This window comes from Pterocles gutturalis, unplaced genomic scaffold (genome assembly GCF_000699245.1).
Source record: "Pterocles gutturalis isolate BGI_N339 unplaced genomic scaffold, ASM69924v1 scaffold34506, whole genome shotgun sequence".
Taxonomy (NCBI): domain Eukaryota; kingdom Metazoa; phylum Chordata; class Aves; order Pterocliformes; family Pteroclidae; genus Pterocles; species Pterocles gutturalis.
In genome coordinates this window covers 51,756-71,344 of record NW_010104174.1, presented here as the reverse complement: position 1 = coordinate 71,344, position 19,589 = coordinate 51,756, and the positions used below count along the sequence as shown (strand labels likewise).

At 42.0% G+C, this 19,589-nt stretch overlaps 1 protein-coding gene across 1 annotated transcript in view; it reads left to right on the top strand.

The window, feature by feature from the left end:
- Nucleotides 1-627: 627 nt before the first annotated feature.
- The window catches only part of LOC104471595 (chromosome unknown open reading frame, human C14orf80), a gene marked incomplete at its 5' end in the record, with an annotated part of 65,741 nt that continues 46,779 nt past the window's right edge, over nucleotides 628-19,589 (top strand). Inside the window, 4 exons of the mRNA XM_010086979.1 lie at nucleotides 628-666; nucleotides 754-832; nucleotides 6,622-6,824; nucleotides 18,449-18,619. Coding sequence (XP_010085281.1) covers nucleotides 628-666; nucleotides 754-832; nucleotides 6,622-6,824; nucleotides 18,449-18,619 — 492 coding nt within the window. The remainder of the gene's footprint in view (nucleotides 667-753; nucleotides 833-6,621; nucleotides 6,825-18,448; nucleotides 18,620-19,589) is intronic.

Below are 19,589 nucleotides of genomic sequence, written 5' to 3'. Positions count from 1 at the left end.
GGGCTCCTGTGCGGGCCCCCGCCGGCACTGTGCTGTGGGGCTGCGGGCGAGCTCGCTGCTCTCGGGCGGCCTTTGTTTTCTGGTGGTGTAACTTGAAGCTGGGTGTTTCACCCTGGTCTGCAGCACCTTTTCCAGCGTCGCCTGAGGTTCGCTTCCCTTCACTGTGCCCCCCTTGGGTCTGTCTGCCGCGGGGCTTTACAGAGCAGTGCCCGCCCGGGGTGCCCCCCTTGCTCCGTTAGCTGCTTCAAGCATTTTACAGGTTTTGGTTGTAATTCCAACAGTAAGAATCACTGTTTCAGTTTGTTAGCGTGCCCTCCTTGTGTGGCCAAGAAAAGGTTTCCAGTTCTGCTGCACTCTTGTTTGTGAGTTTTTGACACTAGCATGGTCAGATCTTTTCAGTGTCTTCAAGGGCTTGGTGGGCTGCAGGTGAGTTGTGCCACCTGTGCTTATTTCAGGGCAGATATTTTGGAAGCTGCGCTCCCGTATGCTTGGGCCTCAAAGCAGAAGTCCTGGTTCTTGCTGGACAGCCAGCATTAGTAGCCCTTCTGTTTCTGAGTGCGCCTTACTGTAGGTAGTGTCCATAAGACAGCTAATACGTGAACCTGCTTGATTTGACTGTGTTGGCAGGATGCAGGTGTGCTCTTCCATGTAACAGCTGATGCTCAGGTAAGGGTTTAATTGCCTAATCAAGGCTAAATATGTGGCAGACCTTTTGCCTGCTGATTGCCTCACACTCCTTGCTTTCTTTTGCAGAGCCTGGATTTCTGGAGGCTGCTCTACGCTCTTCTGAAACAAATCCGTGGAGCAAAGTGGACAGAGTCTGATGCCATAGGTAACCTAGTCAGTCTGGCTGACTGTGTGATTTCCATCTGTCCTAGGGAAGTACTGCGACTGGTTTTGTAGCACCTTTGTCTCCTTGCTTCTTGTCAGGAATGCTCCATTTTGAATACCTTAGTTTATGCCGGGTTATTGTTGCATCACATGTGTGAAGGCAAGTTTACTCCTCTTTGGTTTGCTTTGTTCAGGAAACTGTGATATTTTTGTGTCTCCTGGGGGGGTCTCTTGCTTCTCTTTGACATCTTACTGCAGGTAAATCTCTGCAATGATCTTATACATTCTCAGCATCTGTAGAGATAATGACAGATATACATTTGTTTTTCCTTTGATGCCTTCTTTCCTCATTCTAGGTGTGATGTATGATGCTGTGGTTAATTTTCGATCAAGTCCTGTGTCAGGGATGTGAATTATAGCATTTAAACTCTAAAAGCAGTGTTTTGTATTGAAATTCTAGACAAAGCAAAAAGAAAAGCGTGTGAATGATTTTAGAGGGACCGTGTGTATCTCTGTGAACAGGGCCACTACTCCAGAGGGAAGCTGAATGCAAGTTGACTTTTCACCATGACAGAGCACTAATTACTTCTTAAATGTATGTTATTCCAAGTGCAATACTACTCCCCAGACTTCTCTCTCTTGAAAGATGTCTATCTAGAGCCCTTGTCAAAGAAAGTGTTGAGACTGTGATAGTCTGTGATGGTTTTGGTCTGAGGAGACCTTTATCTGCTTAAAATCCGCTTTTGCCCTTGAAAGCAAAAAAAACCTAAACGAGACTGAAGAGCTGGTAATCTGATGGCTGTGTAAACAGAGTTAAAAAAGGCTAAGCATTGTGGAGTGTGGAGCAAAACCAGCATGGTTTTGCAGGAAACCAGCATGGTTCTGTGTTACTCACAGGACTGCTATTTTTCATTTGGCTGTTTTTGCTTTTCCACTCATCCACAATCTGCTGTGTATAATAAGTCAATTTATTGGCTGTCTCCTACAGTTTTGTGGAGGTGGTCTTCCACAAATGCAACCTTGTTGAATCCTGGCTGCTTCCTTGTAGCATTTGGAGACATGTGCATGTGGCAGTTTGTTGGCTCTAGAGAGAGCAAACCCAGCCTCTGTTGGTAGATTGTGAGGTAGGAATGTGTGTGGTTCTGCTCAGAACTGCTGAGCTGATTTTTAAGAAACGTGTTCAGACACAACTTGGTGATTAAAGCTGAAATTCAGGTTGGAAAGCCAAATTACCTAACTGCCTTTGCTTGGACAAGTGAATGAGTTGTCTGCTGTGAACACTATCAATATTTTACTGCCTGCCTTCTCTGTACCTGCTCTGGAGCACTTGTGGTCCTTTATGTATTTATTTCATGCAAATGAAGTGGGAGACTTGGGAATAGGGACTAAACCTTGTCAGGTTTGTACAGGATCCTCTTGCACAACAAAGAATTGAAACGGATTCCTCTAATACAAGTCTAGTGCTTTAGTCCATGGATCAGGCTTTCCTTTCTTTGCTGTTTTTGTACAACCTCTTAATTATCTTAGCTAAAACAAGGAGAGCAGCAGTTGCCAGATCCCAGAGGAAGGCAGTGAAGACTCCTTTGGTGTAAGGGTTACTGTTTGCATAGGAACAGCTTTCTGGAAAAGAGAAGCCGTACTCAAACGGTCTTGTCCCCTTTGTTTTTCCAGAGGAAACACTGAGCTTTGACCTGTGGTCTGCGTGTGTTGTTGGGGTCACAGCTGTTCTTCTCACTACTCTGTAGAGCGAGACCTGCATTTCAAGGACTGCGTGCCAGATGTTGGGCCGTTTGCAGTTGTGAGGTGCTAAAAGAAAGTGCGTTGCAAGGACAGAATGCTCTTACAGATTTTGCCCATGGAAAAGAACAGATTTTTGCAGAAAATTTTAAGTTTTCATTAGTTTTTGAGGTTCATGCACAGCTTGGTCTTACTTGCTGACTGTACTTTGATAAATAATGTGCATGCAGAAGGGGTTTATTTGGAAGGATTGTGTGTGTCTTTATCAGTTACCTAATCCTAATGAAATGCCCTGAGATGTCAAAGAGGAGGTGTTTGAGTGACTGGTATTATCTGCTCTCTTGAGTGCTGGTTTTTCTCTCTCTCACCTGCACGTTTTGGAGGAATCCAGCTTGGTCTTGGCTGCTTTTATAGCCTCTGCTGCCATTTATCTGAGCACTAGTTCCTTGTAAGCAGAGCACTCTAGAGATGAAGAAAACTGACTTCTCTAAGGTTATGGAAAGGCTCTTTGAGCCCCTGTTTCAGATCCATGCTTTGCTCACCCACAGTTCCTGCCTGATAACCAGTTGCACCTTCTCATGTGAGGGCAATGTGTTGCAGAGGGAGAGATGAAATAGGAGGAGATCAAGGACCAGAGCAAAACAGAGATTCAGGTGGTGACATGCATCGGTGGATCTGGTCCTGAGTAGTGTATCAGAGCAGGGAAATGGTGATAAAGGAAAAAGCCACCTGGCTTGTTCTCTGTTCCTTCTCTTTGATGTGTGATTTCTTGAGAAGCTCCCTGAACTGCAGATGGCAGCATGTGGTGCTTGTTTGCTTTGAAAAGGAAAGTAGGTACTGATCTTGCTTCCCTTTGGAGTATTTCTACCTTTACCTGTTATGGCAATTCCTTTCTTGACAAATGCACAAAGCAAAGGGCAACATGAAAATCTAGCTCATGTGCGAATGTTCAAGAGCAATCAAAATCCAATATCTGAGCGGTCTCTCTGTGTATGAGTGATTGGAGTGCATCTCTACAGCGAGATTTTTAGCAAACTGTAGGCATTTCTGCCACCTTAGCACTGTGAAGGGAAGCTGCTTGTTTTTACATTCACAGGTTCTGCTAAAAGAGCAAACAGAGTGATTTAGGTGTTTGGGTTTCCTTTTTTTGTCTATAATGCAGAAACAAGCTAGGTTTAAAACCAATTGTCCAACAGTTGTGTATCTCTGCAGAAACTCTTCTATGCAAAACACTAATCCTGTAAAAAAGTCAGTAGCTCTGCACCGTTGTGTCACCTGCTTAATCATGGTCCTGGTCTTGTTTTTTGTTCTTCAGTCATGGTTAATGTCCTTGTCAGGAATTCATGTGGGCTTTTCATGTGGCCAATCATGTATTCCTGCTCCTGCTGCTGAAGATGGGTGGTGATGTGTGGAAGAGTTTCAGCCGTGTGTTTGCACTCCGGGAGAAGGCATCTCCTTAGCGATCTGCACTCACGTTTCACTACATCCTGAAGCTGGTCAGACAGTGTAAATGATATACCTTCCTCTGGATTGTCAAGATGTAAAGGGCTTGGTGACTCTTTGACTGCCAGCTCCTTCCAGCCTCAGCAGAGCTGTAGCAGTGTGCTGCTGCTGTGCAGTTACTAGCATAGGTCAGCTTACAGCTCCTCCCTGTGTCTTGGCTTTGTATTGCTTTTGGTGGATAGGGCTTCTTTAGCATTTTGCAAATCAATTCTTCACTGTGAGAGTGTCTTCTAGGTAACAAATTCCTTTTGAAAGTAACAAAAGGAATTTTTTTATTTTTTCTTGTTTTTTTATTTTAAAGTTGGTAATTGTGTTGTTTTTGAGCTTCAACAGTTCATGCCAGACAAAGAAAGATTATGATATGTGTCAATGCTAAGGGATGTTTTTACCACAAGTGGCAAGGAGCAGGCAGAGGAGTCTGTAATGTGATGATTTGGTGTGTTAATTAAGGACAGCAGTGATTGTCCCTGGTTGTGCGAGGTTTGCCCTCCCTGTTGTGTGTGTGTGTGTACCTTTTTTATGAAACCTGAATGCTGAAGCATTACACTGGAAAAGGGGAGCAGCTTTCTTCCTTACTTTGTAAGAATGCCTGAATTATATCAAACTGAAGGATCCTCTATCTCCATCCAGCTGTGACAGCTGTCAAAAGTGGATGCCCAGGGGAAAGGAGAGAACAGATATAGAAGGATGCTCTCGGGGGGGCATTCTTTCAGCTTCCAGTAATTTACATCTCAGACTTCCCAAACCGGAGAGGGTATCTTTGTATTTCATAAGCTTCCACGAACTCCTGTTCTGTAAATCCATTTCTTCCTTGAGCCTGTGTAGCCTTCAGTGTCTGTAGTGTCCCATGGCCAGAAATTCCAGAGCTTTGCTGTATGTGTGAAGAATGTCTCTGTAACTTATTTTGACTCACATAATTGCTGACTTTGTTTGGTGGCTTACAGTTCTTGTATTGAATGTCATGCAAACGAATTATTCCCTATGCACTCATTCCTCAGCACTTGTGGTTTTAAGGATTTTTGTCATATCCATTTTCAGTCTTGCCCTACATCATCAGTTCTTACAATGAAGCTGTTCTCTACTCGTCCTTTCTCTTTTTTTATTTCCACGTCTTCTGTAGCCTTTTTGGGACTGAAGAAATAAAAATAACACTGAATTTGAGATGTGGAGTCGCAGTGGATACAGACAACAATATGATGATGTTCCCTGTGTTTGGTTTAGTTTCCTTTTGAGGTTTCTCACATTCAATTTGCTTTTGGATGCATGTGAGAACAAAGTGTGATATTATAATGAAAACTCATGTCATCTAAGATTGTGTTCCTGAGTCCAGTGGTCAGCTCCAAACCCTCTGCTATGTCAGTAAAGTTAGGATTGTTTTTTTCCCTTATTTTTCATTTTTTAAAATAATTTTATCTGTCACTTTAAAGCTTGAACTCATGAGGTTCTGCAGTCCTTCAGTCTGCCTGCATTCCTTACTACTGAGTAATGTCACACCAGCACCAAACTTTGTCACTATCGCATTGTCTGTGTATTGTTCTGAGTTGGTTCGACAGCAACTGTTTAGCACAGAGCCCCTATGTGAAACCACCATTTATTCCTACCCTCTGGTTCTTGTCTGCTGGGCCCTTGTCATTGATTCAAGAGCCTTTCCTCTCCCTCCACCACAGTGGCTCAGTTTCTTTGTGCTAGTTGAATCCCAGTGGGAAGTCTAAATGTCCGCCTTTGCTTGAGTCTTTCTTAATCACTTGCTTGTCGTTGCCTTTGGAGAACTCCAGTAGCTTTTTGAGCAGGACTTCCTTTTACAACAGCTGTTGGTTCTTCACCAGCATGTACAGTTTATCGTTGTGCCCCCTAATTATGCTCTTTATTATAGTTTTGACTTAGCACAGAGCTGAGGCTTACCAGTCAGAACCTTTTTTAATAATAATTTTCTCTGTTTCCTTAGTATTTTACAGTTCCGTAGTGCCTGTCTTGTAGCTGTCAGGTAACATTTGCTGGTGTGAAGGAATACAGACCAGAGCATTCCTGAGCATTAAATCGTGCGTGTGGTCTGGTGTGCAGTGTGGTGTTCTGCATTATCTCTGCCTGCTCACTGGTGCTTGGAGATTTGCAGCAGGCTGTGAAACTCCTATCTCTAATTTCCAGTTTCATTCAGGAGTAAAGTGACTCAGTGTTCATTAATTCATAGCATGTTTGCTGGCTCATAAAAAATGAATAGGTGAATTGGAGTCCTGTTATAGCGGGGATGGCTATTTACCTTTTTTGCCTTTGTTAATCTCCAAGAGGCCATTACTATCCTGGATCTCAGCTTTCAATTTCTTCATTCCCATAGCAGTAGTTCCTGTAGGTCAGAGTGGGGCAGCATAAGGAAGGCTTTTACCTGCTTCCCTTTATCAGCTGTTGATAAAGACTGTGGTCTCCACTGTCCTCCACTAATCTTAGGCTTGATTAAAGGTCTTGCTCTCAGAGGAGGCAGCGGTTTCTGGAACTGAATGGGTAAATGCATTGAGTAGTGCAGTGTGTTATTCTGAATTATTTTCTTCTTTTCAGATACCCAAATTAGGTTTGTAAAATCAGCGTTGTGGTACCACGGCTATGGCAGGCCAGAACTCTATCGGCTCCCCTCCGATGGCTCAGCGGGTAGTCGGGAGCTGCTGCTGGCTTTTTCCTGGCTCCTGCACAGAATCAGCCTCTTGGAGCAGCTTTTGGCTTGGAACAGAGTGAAGACTGGGGATGAAACCTCTGTGTGCACGGTGAGCATGTTTGTGTCCTTCCACCTTATCTGCCCGTAAGTGATGTTTCATGACAGCACCGTGTTATCACTAGTGTGTGTGTGTGGTATCTTGGTACCTTGAAAGCTGGAGTAAGGCATTTATTTGTAAAGAAACTTAAAGGGACCAGCATCTGGAACCTGTTTTCTTTCCCTTCTCCAAACTTTCTGTGTGTGGGTGATCTGGGCTCCTTCTCTTTCTCAAACTGTCACCCTGTCTGAATTCCCTGATTTTTATTCCATGTATAGGTGAGACCAGTGTGGAGGAGACCAAGTAAGTGAATGTGTTTGATCTCTGTACTTCTGTTTTATGCTTCCAGACTGGAGCATGGGCAATTCTATGGTGTGGGCAGACAGGTTTGCTGTGAATACTGGGTATGTTTGCAGTGGGTAGAGCAAGTAATTCTATGTCAAACAGAACTTTTAAAGGCCTGGAGATCTCAAATGGCAGCTACTGCTCTTGGTGTGTCTAATGACCTTGTAGCCTTCTTGAGAGCACAGTGTGGGGTATATTGTTGTTTCCATCAATAAAAAGATGAAGTAAGCTAAGGGCAGCTATGTGTCTGCTTTAGCTGCAATATATATGTATATATTTAAAAAAAAAGGCAGAAAACTCCACAAAACCACAGTCTAATAACGTTTGGTAATACTGCTTTTAAGAATTTGAATTTAAGACTGCATGCACATGATACTGTGTAGACAATTGCTATGGAGCATAGAGTGAGAAACTCAGGGGAGAAGATGATGTGTTTTCCATGTTTATATCTTGCTTGTTGCAAATAAACAGTCCCTGCTCTTAACACAGCAGATAAGATAGGCTGTATTTGTTCTAAGTCATCTTCATCTGGTCAGAAGTTAATTACTGGTGAGTCTGGTTCAAAGTTACAAGCTCACAGAATTCTCATTTTTTGGCAAAGGTCATTGTAGGTCAAAAACCCTACAGTTCTAAGGGAAGAGTCACCTTTGTAACAACATCATTAACAGTATTTTGAGAAAACGGGTCACTCTTGCTGCACTGCAATTGTTTGCTGTGCAGAATAGGCAGCACAGGAGGTGTGCTTGGTGCACTGGGTGTGAGTGGTGGTGCCCTCCAGTGACGTGAAGGGTGCCTTCAGACTTCAGGAAAAACACACTTGTGGAGAACTTTTTACTTTAAACTTCTCTTGCCTTTTTCTTGTTTCTTTTGTGTTGTAGCAGATTTTTTTGTGTGTGTCCCCTTAATTTCTATTACAAAAGAGTGATGAGTGAAGCGTAGTGGCGACATGAATTCAGGAAATGGGGCAGCGCCTATGTTATTTTCTCTGAAGGTCTTAAGTTTTGCATTTTCTGGAAGGAGATGAAAGAACTACGGTAACACAATGTTATCTCTTATGGCCACACAGAGGCTCACTGAGAAATTTGTTGCTGTGCCTTTCACTGCAATTCTGACCTGCTCTACTTGTGTTTCTCAAAAAGCACGGAATACATATTTCATATTTTTATCTAACAACTGCCCAAAACAGTGTTTGGAAAGGTTTGCAGGTCTGGAAAATTTTTTTCAATAGACCAGACAAAACTTTTGTACCGGGAGTTGGAGTTTGTGTGTGTATGTAAAGCCCATCATATTAATGGCAACATTTCTTGTTTGGTGTGCATCCAGCAAGTTTTCATACTCTGGAAAAAATAAGGCTCATAGAGGGAAAAAATGGTAGGATGTAGTTACAGTGGAGAATGTGTAAATAGCGTGTTTTGTGATTCTGTATCACAAGAGAGTTAAACAGAACTGTGAGGGTCAGGTCTTTTATTTTGTATATTATATATATAAAACCAATAAATTCAACCAGTAAGACCCAGGAATGCAGAGTTAAGGAGGTCATGGTGACTGTGAAGGAGAAGATAGATGGGTCACACACCTCATTTTGATTAGTAAGTCAGTTCTTTGTAAACGACTCATGAAAGCCTGTTTGTTGCATAGACATGTGATAGTTTTGTTATTGTTATATGTTATTTGATGGCTATTGTTATTTTATGGGGTCCCTTCATGTGCCAAAGTGTACTCATCAGTCAGGCAGCGTTCAACAACATAGCCCCTAAAATCGTAGTAAGGAAGGAAGAAGGTGAGGTTGTCAGTTTGCTACCTGACATCTTGTGAGTTAAAGTACAACCTGAACAACTGAAGTGCTGGAATTTTGGCTCTGTGAATGTTAAATACCAGGCATTTGTGCTACTTAAGCAAAGTTTTGGAAGATGTGTAACAAATTGTAAAGATGTTGCTAAACATGCCAGCCATGTAGTCTCTGCAGTTGTAGCTCTATTCTGTTTAAGTAAATCAAAGGAAAAAGATAAAAGAAGGAAAAAAAATCTTCACTAGAGAAAGATCTGTCTCAAAAAAGAAGAAAGAAAAGGAAATCCTCTTTAAAACAACCAAAATTTTCAGCTTGAGAAAGAGCTTGAAAAATCTTCCACTGCATGGAATTTTTTTTTTTTTTAAATGATTATAAGCAATTGAAAATATTTTCCTGTAATGAAAAGGTTGCAAAACAAAAATCAATGAAAAGGTATTTGGTTTGGTGCATTGCTGAGATCTCTGCCAAAATCAGAAAAGCGTGAAAGCCAGTACTTGCTGGCAAAGCACATCTGTTGGTCTATTAGTAGGATAAATGTGAAGAAAGTCCTTGCCCTTTGTCTTCATCTGAAAAAATGGAGTCTCAAGAACTGTAGGCATAGCTGTAGTTCAAACTGAAATTCATGTGGCTTGCTTTTAAAGTTTTGACTGAAAAGTGGACAGGATCTGTTATATGAAGAAGAGAGAATGCAGCTAATCCCTAAATTACTTGTGCAGTCCTGTTCTGACTATTCTTTCAGCCTAAGTTTGAAATGAAGCCTACAGCCTGCTAAATTGCTGATAATATGCCAAATACCCAACATATCAAGGACCAATTAAATTAATTCATTTCATTTCAGATTACCACTCTTTGGCCTTTTCTTCTTTGCAGTTCCTTAGCAACGCAGTTTTCTTCCCCTGCAAATTGAATGCTTCCATCAACTCTAAAGGATTTTGGGCTGGTTATTTATAGAGGGACAAGGGTATTCATGACACATGATGGACATGGAGCTCGGCCACTGCAAGGAATTAATATTCTTGAGATCCTGAGCTGGAGAAGGCTTCCACAAGCCTAATTTTGCATGCACTTGCATCTTCAGAATCAAAAGAATGCCCCAACGAGTGGACTGAAGGAGCCACTGCCCTCTCTGGCCTTCCACCCATGGCTCTCTTCCAGTAAATGAAGTTTATAAACTGAAGGGGGTGATAGTTAGGAGCTGACTGGAGCCTGTGTTGCTGTGCAGGAAGAACAGGAGAGGAAAGAGGGGATCGATGGCGAGTGTCAGATTCTAGTACCTGGCTGCTGTAGTGACAGTCCATTTCCTGAATTTAGTGTGCTGATCAGTCAGGAGGTTGGCGACCCCAGAGGCAGTAAGTGGAAGTTCAAGCCTTGTGTTGGTCAACTCTTTAAAGTAATCACTAATTCTATTAGATCTATAAAGACTTAAGTGCAATCTGGATTGGAGGTTCACATCGATTTACAGAAGTGTCTACTTGGGGATTCTCGCCTGTTGTTATTCGCTTAAATCACTGGGCAATTAATTGATGGACATTGTCTTCAAAGGCTCTTTCCATCCCTTGTGGATTTCTGTCTCAGCAATGCACTGCTGTGATGTCAGTCTTAACATCTTTTGCTGCTTTAGTGATCCTGTATGTGCAGATTATTCTCAAGTGCCATTCATTGATTCCTGTTTACACCTGAAAATCCCAGAGTACAAAACACATCTGACAGCTGGTAGGTGAAATGCTGTCCTCCACTGAACCTATAAGGCAGACCTGAGGCGTTCTCATATTCTCTCTCTCCCTGAGAAGCAGATAACTGTTTGAAACAAACCTACCTTTTTAGTGCATTCAGGATTTGACTAATTTTTCTTTTGCCTTGCTCTTAAAATTTTAGAGATACCATCGCAGCTTTCTCCAAATCCACGATGGCTTGTGCAGATAATAGCAGTACTTCTCTTGCCAGGGAGGAATACTGGATGTACTGGTATTATTTCTAAAACTGAAATTAATCTGTGTGCCCCCTAATTTAATTATGTGTGGAGGCTGTTGAGTTTTTTGGATGGGGGTAATGATGTTATATCCCTCATTATCATCAGGATATGTTGTGCAAACACTGGTTCTTGGTTCCACTAATTCCCTCTGCCTGCCTCTTGCCCTTTGAGTGAAATTGGATGCCCCTCTCCTTTTGTGAATTTATGGTAAGCAACAAATAGAGCTATTATGGCTATTATAGTTGGAATTCATGCATCTCTCTAACATGCCAAAGTGACCTCAGTTTAATTACTCTGGTGGAGAAAAAAGAAACCAAACATGCCTTCTGACTCTTAGATTTGCAATTTGATTGGTCTTTTGTTTGTCACAGTCTAGTTTGGCTCACTGGCTATTTCCAGTATAGTGTAAGGCTTATGTTTGGTCTAATCTTATTGTTGAAATGCCCTTCTTGTATAGGAATCTTGACTGTCACTGCTGTTCCATAAACAATTTTGTTAGAGGAAGGTGTTAATGTATCAGCCAAGCTTGATGTTTTCCCCAGCAGAAAACCAGGAAACCTTTGGCACTAGTGTCAGTAAATATAAATTTTCTGGGTTTTTTTCCCTTCTTCACCTATTCCAGTGGGGGCGGAGGCGGGAATTTTGTTAACCTATTGTTTCTGACTCAGAAGCATGATTACTTTCCAGATCTTTATGGGCTATATTAATCTGTCAGCTTTCATTTTTGGGTTTCCCTCCCTTGTTCCCTGTGCTTACACTTCTATCTTCTTTGTCCTCCTGTCTTCCTAGTAACTCTAACCATTAATCTTTTTACCCTTTTTTTCCTACTATTGTTGCCGTGTTCAGTAGCTGCTAAGGACCGCTTTTTTTTAAAGCTGTCCCTGAAACCTAAACAGGATGCCTGAAATTTCTCCTGCAGAATTTCCCTCGCCTCATTTTTGCCAGTAAGCAGTGCTGCTTTGCCCACAGTGGCCTGATGTGTTTGGTGTGTGCTGCACCCCTCTCCACGCTGCCTCTGCTGGGGTAGCACCAGGACTAGACCTTTGCAGCTCCCTGGGCTCCTGTGTGGATGACAAGTCTGTTGTAGCATTCTCGTTGCACTGCTACCCACCTTCTAAAGGCTTGTACGAGGAACTAGGGGAGAAAAATGCTTGAATTTTGCTTTTCTGCCTTTTGTACTTCTAAAAGTTGCTTCTGAATAGGTAACTATCTAACCCTGAAGTATTAATTTTTGTCTTCAGTTACTGATATTGCCTGTAGACTTAAACATATTTTGTGGTCAGAGGTGATTAAATTAGCCATATGCTTTTGCCATACAAGAGCTGGTGTGCATTTCAGTGTGGACTCTTGAAATACACTTTTTTTGTGTTAAAGCACAAGTTACAGGTGGTAGCTGAAATTGTCTCCCTGTTGTTCTGCATGTGCATAGGTACATGCTGTTCCTTCTGGTCTTTTGTGGTGTTTTTAATTCCATGCTTCAGACTTGTCATGGAACCTTTTTCCCGATGAAAAGGCATTTCCAGTGTTGCACTGGAAAAGTGGTTAACAGCATTTATTTTTGCCTGAGACACTGAATCACTTTTAAGAGGTTTTGTGTGTTTTTTTCTTTTTTTTTTTTTCAAGGCAGCATTTCAAGGTAAAATGCTCTAAAAGAGGAGTCTGAAATGATCAGAAAGGCTTATAATTTATTGAATCTGCTGTGTCTTTGGTAATGTCTGAATTTCAAATAAACGCAAAATTGCTTGAACCTGGTGACAGCTGATGTGTTCTGGATGGGGCTCTGCCAACAGGCACTGCAGTCACTTGGGCTTCAACGTGAGGAGAGGAAGATGAGGACTGGTGTGTTAACAGGAATGCTCAGCATGGTCATAGGGGTACTCAGTTCATGTGGCATGCTGCATCTTTCTGTCCTCACTGGTTACCTCCTGTCCAGCGGCTTGCCCCAGTAGTGCCAATGGGCATGGGCAAGCAGGGCTGCAGCTGCAGGCAGAGGAAAGTAGTGCTGTGTGAGTTAAGGTCTACACTGCCGTGTATTTGTTTTAGTATATTTGGTTTCCATGTTTTGCCTGAATGCATGATACAGTGAGCTTTGGGATTGAAATGTTATTTTAGAAGTAAGTAGTACCCTTGACCTCGCAGTTCCACAGATCAGGCAATCCTTCTGTGCTGTGTTAGCAGCATAGTGCTTTTGCTCTGTTGCAGAGCTCTTAAGTAACCTCCTGAATGAGTGAGGAGGGATGGGATAAGGGACTGACTTGCTCCAGTGCCTCAGGCCTGTGGCTACTGACAGAGAGGCTTGTTTGAACAAGGCAGGAATGGGTAGGAGCTGTGTTCACATTTTCTGTTTTCCCTCAGCATCTTCTCTTTTTCACTCTTTGCCAAGCGTGAGCTCTTGGGAGCGTGGTTGTGAGTAGTAATTTTTACAAAAGGCATTGAAATTTAAAAGCTAAAAGGCCTTGCAGAAACCTAGGATTTTACTTTTTTTTTTAATTGCTGAATATGCCGTGAGCATAACTTCTACATTGTGAGTACTTATGTCTGTTGAAAGCATATTCTTCTGTGCAAATAGCTGGATGTTTAATTGGTATGTGCATCATGTGGGAGTGGGGTCTTACACCATCTATCTTTCCGTGTGTGTCTAATCTGCATCCTACCTTGTCTAGGAAGAAATCCAATTAGTGGTGTTGATGGTGCTGTTAATGAAAATAGTGTTGTCCCTTTCACATTCATCTGTTCAACTTGTTCCTTTTCACATTTTCCCCTCCTGCAGATAGATATATATGGCCGTATTAATTACAAAAGCATGTCTAATACTGTTATTTCTGTCTATGGTGTTTAATTTTAAAAAAAATTATGCTCTGTTTAAAGATCTGTAATTACACAGGTTAACATATGTTATGTCACATCAAAACCATTGTCTGAATTATGACCAGTTCAGAACCAGCGCTCGGTAAAAGCTGCAGAAGCACTTTACTGGCTTGATTTATGTGATTGCTTTGCCTTTCCTGAGTCCTGCAGCAAGGGATCTAGATATGCTTCTTCCCACCTTTGTAAAACCAGGCTGTGTGCTCAGTGTAGTTAAGATTTGAGAAGTACCCAAGAGTACATAGTTTCTGTCTAGACCCAGATTATCTCGGGTGAAAGTGAGGAGTGGGCTGGGAGCACGCATTGGAGGTTTCAACTGGTGGTTCCTTATTTTGCTCTCCTCAAGGATTAATGTCAGTGTTGACTTAATGCATATATCCATGGTTAAATGTGTTATCTGTGTTCCAGTAGGGTTACTTCTCCATGGGAAGAGCACAGCAAAGGCTTTGCTGGCTGTCCAAATATGGAAGCAGAGAGCTGATCCTTGGTCAGGTTTGGAAGATGCCCTGGGAGAAGCCACAGCACTGCCGGGGAAAAGCCACAGCATGCGGGGATGAGCTGCTGGCAGCCAGGGTCCTTAACCGACAGGTGGCAGTTTGTCGTCAGAAAAGAGCATCTCTGGGGGAACGAGCCCTGCCGTTGCCTTGCTTTTACAGCAGTGCAGGCAGCAGGGGCCTTTTCATTTCCTTTGTGTGCACGGGGCATAGTCAATTTATGAAGGTAAGAGTTTACAAGGATTGAGATACCTATATGAACTGGGAAAGTACAGAAAGTGTAGAAGCGTGATGAAGTTGCACCACAAAGGGTTTTCTTTGTGGTACTGCTTGTGGGATATTGTAAAATCTCCACTGAATCTGCAAGGAATTTTGCTTTAAAAGAGTTTTTGGAGTTTGTTTAATTTGAAGTTTATGAACAGAGCGAGGTCAACTGCATACCAGGTCACTAAAATCCTCAAATGGAGCAAGCAGTGCAAAAAATGCTCCCTTCTTACATGTCTGTAAACACATTGATGCTTATGTTGTTCTTTGATATTTGTATGATGAAGTACTTGCTTAATTTATCTCCATCCACTGTTGGTAGAACTGCTCTCCAATTTCCAATAACCTGGGATTTCTTTGTATTTCAAACCAAAAAGAAAAGTGTTATTTCTGCTATAAAAGATGAAACATCCTAATTTTTAATCTCTCTAAGCATGTTGTATGCAAGTTGTTTGCTCAGAGGTCTTTTTTCATGCCTTCCTTTCTCCCACCCCTTACTCTTTTCCTCTAAGTACTTTTATATCTGATGGCTTTTCTCAGTTCAGTGTATTTTGTGAATCTGACTTGTCTGCTCAGAGCACTTGGGACATGAGGGCTGTATTGGCTTTTTTTGCTGCTTTGTCTAACCACAAGTGCACTCACACATTTTGAGAATGACCTGGCATCTTTTTTCATAACAATTGGACTTGAAATAGCCTGGGGAGGAATGTTTAGGGCAAAACTCATGTGATGAAGTTGGGGTAGGTTTTGTAGTTTGTGAGCTACCTTAGTTGGGATGGTGATGTGTGGTGTCCTGGAATGTGTATTTGTTATGGGGCTTAGCTGGTGATTTGCCTGGATCTTGTACCACGGGAGAGCTGGGTTTAAGTTCTGCCTAAGTGTGGGCAGGGTGATAGTTCAGGAATTGGTTTGAAGAGAGTTCATGTAAACGTATGTGTGTCATCCATCCTCATCAGGCTTCTGTTTGTTTTTCTGAGTCTTGCCAGTAAATGGATACTGAGATCTTCTAAAAGCAGTACCACGAGCCTGTAGGACAGAAAAGCTCATCTAGGGTGAGTTGCAGTGGGAGAAGATTTGAGTGGCTTCATTCTAGCTTCTGCTTAAGTTATGCTAATCACAGGTGCTCTGGCGAGTCCACATTGTCCAGTTTGTCAAGACCAGCTCTGATATCACCAGTGCCATGGGAAAAGACTGCCACTGCCACAAGGGTATCGATACGTGTTGATGTGGCTTTTGTACTGCGAGCGTGTGGCACCGTTCTGTAGCTGGAGTCCGAGTGCTTCCCTTCTCTGAAACAGAATCAAAGAGTAACATTAATTGCAGCAAACAGTTTACAAGCAGAAAGCTTTTCTGGTAAGTGGCTATGAAATGATCTCTTCCACAGCTGGTGTGGAGCATTGCAGGTGGGGGGAGCCCTGGGTAGTTGCCTTGGCTGCTCTCTTTATGACTTTGACTAAATAATAAGCACTTGTGTATCTCATAGGTGAATGTAGGTGTGTACCCATATTGCTGCATAGATTAGATAAATTCACAGTGATATTTGAAGCAAAGGCTCTAGCTTGGGCTGGTATTTTAGTGATTTTTCTCCCACGGGGAGAGCAGTAAGTAGTCTTAGATTGTAAAGATGGGACTAGAAATTGAGGTCAGTATAATATGCAAGATATTTTTTTTTTCCCTTGTTTACTTTATGCCAGGCTAAGTAATTCATAGCAAAAGTAATTTTTTTGTGCGGTTTGTGAAATAAATAATAGAGAGATCCTGTTAAAAATGCATTGTCTGGCTTCCTTATTTTAATATTAATAAGGCAGGTTGCTACAATAAGATTAGCTCTGCATGGTGTTTGTCACTGTACTGCCAAAGCAGTCGAGTCTAATGCCATTCCTTCCTGAAATGAATCCCCAGGAGAGCAGTATTTCTGCTGTTCTGAAACCTCAAACCAGGGAAGTTGGAGTTGAACTGTAACTTACGGAAAATGCAGACTTTAACCTGGGAATCCTGAGCCTGTCTTTGGCCTTGTGGCTGTCTGGCTGCTTGTGTTAAGTGTTTTAATGTTGTTTACACATGTGTTTTCTCTGCTGTAGTGGCTATTATCCAATTGCTTGGCTCATTGTGTTTATCAACAACCTGGTGATCGTATCTGTATGGTTTCATAGTCCAGGAACCTCTCCTGGTGGGGGCAAGGCAATCTGAACCATGAGGGTGCTTGTCTAGGACTGCAGTGCCTAGGACACAGCGCCTTTTCGTTTAGGGGCAAGAGGCTGGAGGCATCTGAGGAAAAGGAGTGACTGCAGCTGGCACAAAGGAGGTACTGTCTGTTTTTTTAGAAGGCAAATCTGTGCCTTTAAAAATAAAAGCCCTTTACCAGCCCCGTGCCCCTGTGATTTATAGCATGTGTTTATCTGAGCCAAAGAGCAAAGGGGAAAAACCTGTAATCTTGATACATTTTGTTATGTGACCGGAGCAGCATTTTTGTGCTTATAAATAATATGAACACTCATTGTATTAGAGGCCCTGTCAGCTGGGGTGATATTTAGGTTAAAGTGAGCATTAGGGGGTGATTTGATCATGGTTATAGATACACTTCTGCTGAAATCTGCATTTAAGGCAAGATTAAATTCTCTTCATTTTACAGTTTGCATTTTTATTTTAGTTTCCAAATTGGAATTACATTCAAGCTTTGCCTGCCAACGGAATCTTTATAAGATTTTATCGAACATGGAAGTCTGTGAAGCAGGGAAGCACATATGTTTAAATACCATCAAGGTCTATGGGTCCAAATATCTGCTTAAGTGTTTTCTTGAAAACAGTCATGTTTCACATAGGCTTTTAAAATTCCCACTTTAAAGAAGTGTCTTGAGAATCCAACAACTGGGAGACACTTTTTTGGTGAACACCCATTCTGAATAACCCGGCCTTCACAGTTCTGTGTTATTCCTACTTAATGATACACTGTAGTAAAAAATTTGGAATTATGGATTGTGTTTATTGTATGTACTTTCTACAGACTGGATGAAGTTGACAGCTCAGCCTTACTTTAAGTGGTGTTACTGGCATCGTAAGTAAAACAACCCATGCTTTCCTCCCTTTTAAATTTGCAGTCTCCAGGAGTCTTAGCTGAAAATGGAGGGAGAGATCTGTTTGTAACTGTGAATGGTGTCTTTGTGCAAGGGGCTGGGGGAAGTGGAATTCCCTCTGTGTTCCTTGGGAAAGAGATAAAGAAATGTTATGCTTTCTTTATGCCATTAGCCAGGGAGACATTTCATCCAGAAGATGAAGGTGGTTGTCTGTTTTGTTTTTTTCTGCAGCAGAAGGGAGGTGGAACAAGATGAACAAAAGGAAGCTCTTTGCTTCTGCCTTCTTTCCAGATTACTCTAGAGAAAGGCAAGACTGGTGGTGCAACTGTAGCTGGGAGTGCCTCTGTGGGCTCCTGACCACTGTCAGCTGGGTAATTGTTTCTTTTCCTCTATCCTGCAAGAAGGGAAATGCTGGATGGAGAAAAGAAAATAGCTGGGTAAGAACAGGCCCACAATTTTGTTCCTATATAAGGCACTGATTTACAAAATGCGGTCACCGAATACAGCCTCCAGTGCTTTTGTGAAGACACTGGAGGAGCTAAATCTGTTTATGTTCTTTGACTTATTAGAATCTAGTCAAAATGTGATTTTTTTCCCATCTGGGTAAAGAACATGCTTGCTGTCTCAGGAACACTGTCTTCCTGGGGAATGGAAAATGAAAGATGGGAGAGGAGACAGCTCACCACGTCATAGCTGAGAAGCTGATCTTTATTCCAGACTTCAGTACTTGTTTAGGCTGTTCTCAGTCCTGTATTGTAAAGGTGTTCAGTACTGAATGATTTGAAAGTGTTGAAGCTAACTTAAAACATTTTGGTGTTCTTTTCTGCTTTTAGTGTGAAGATGATCTGCTTAACAGCCAGAAAGGTACAACTGAAAAAGCACCTGAATACGGGCTAGAAGACAGAGTGGATGTTCGATACCTTCAGTGGCTAAATGGGAAGCTGAGGTTCCAGTGGCAGAGTTTGCATGCTCAGCACCAAGAGCAATGCAAACTTTTGCACAAGGTAAATGCTTCTTCTGACTCACTATGGCATTGTTTATTATTTAAAAGCCTTGTCAGCTAGTGCTAAATCTACAAATTCTTGTTTGCTAGTTTTGCATTTTCTGTAGGTAAGAGTGAATTACTCTATAAATACCTTCACCTTTCCCCAGTGGGGCAGAACCATGAGAAAAAATGAAGTATGTACAGTGTTTGTAGGGTTATAATTATTGTGTAAAAGTCTCTGTTTCAGGTTGGCACTTGGTCACTGCTGCAACCATATGCTGTCTCCATTTTTCTCAGAAAATGCCTGGTAGAAGCAAGAAGGGCATTCTGGTCCCATAGACAAGAAATAGTGATTCAGAACTCTGAAGTTCATTGGAAGTGTGGATTCAAAGTATTGAGCATGGATGTTGGAAGTAATAGCAACAAAATAAAATGCAGTTTCCCTTTCTAAAGTATTAGGGAACATCTGACAGAACCCAAAATCTACCTCCTTTTAAATCTCTACGTTGCTAAGATGCCAGTTCTGTTCCCATTTATGAATAGTGTTTATATGCCTGTCTGAAAATCAGACAGCTGGGAGCATTATGTCTGTTTAAGATGGAAACAGCATGCAGTCCCAAAGTTGACAGTGATGGTGACTGCAGAGATAAATAGTAAAAAATTGTTCTAAAGATAATCCTAAAAGTTATTCAGTGATGCCCCCTTTCTCCATTCGTGTCTCTTCAGGTAACTTATATGGGGCCACTTGGTACTGTACCCAGAACCTTCACAAAAAACCTTTTTGAGACTAAGAAGAGTTTTGAGAAATTTCTTCTCAAGGAACAACATTTATCAGAAAGTTGTCAGAATCAGAACAGGAGGGTTTTGAATGGAGATGCCTTCTTGGTTTTAATCCTGCGTCTGGCACAGCGCTGCTGAAAACTCTAATGAGGTTACATTTTGTTCTTTACATGAATTGATTGCCAGGGAAGATGTCTGATTGACAGCCC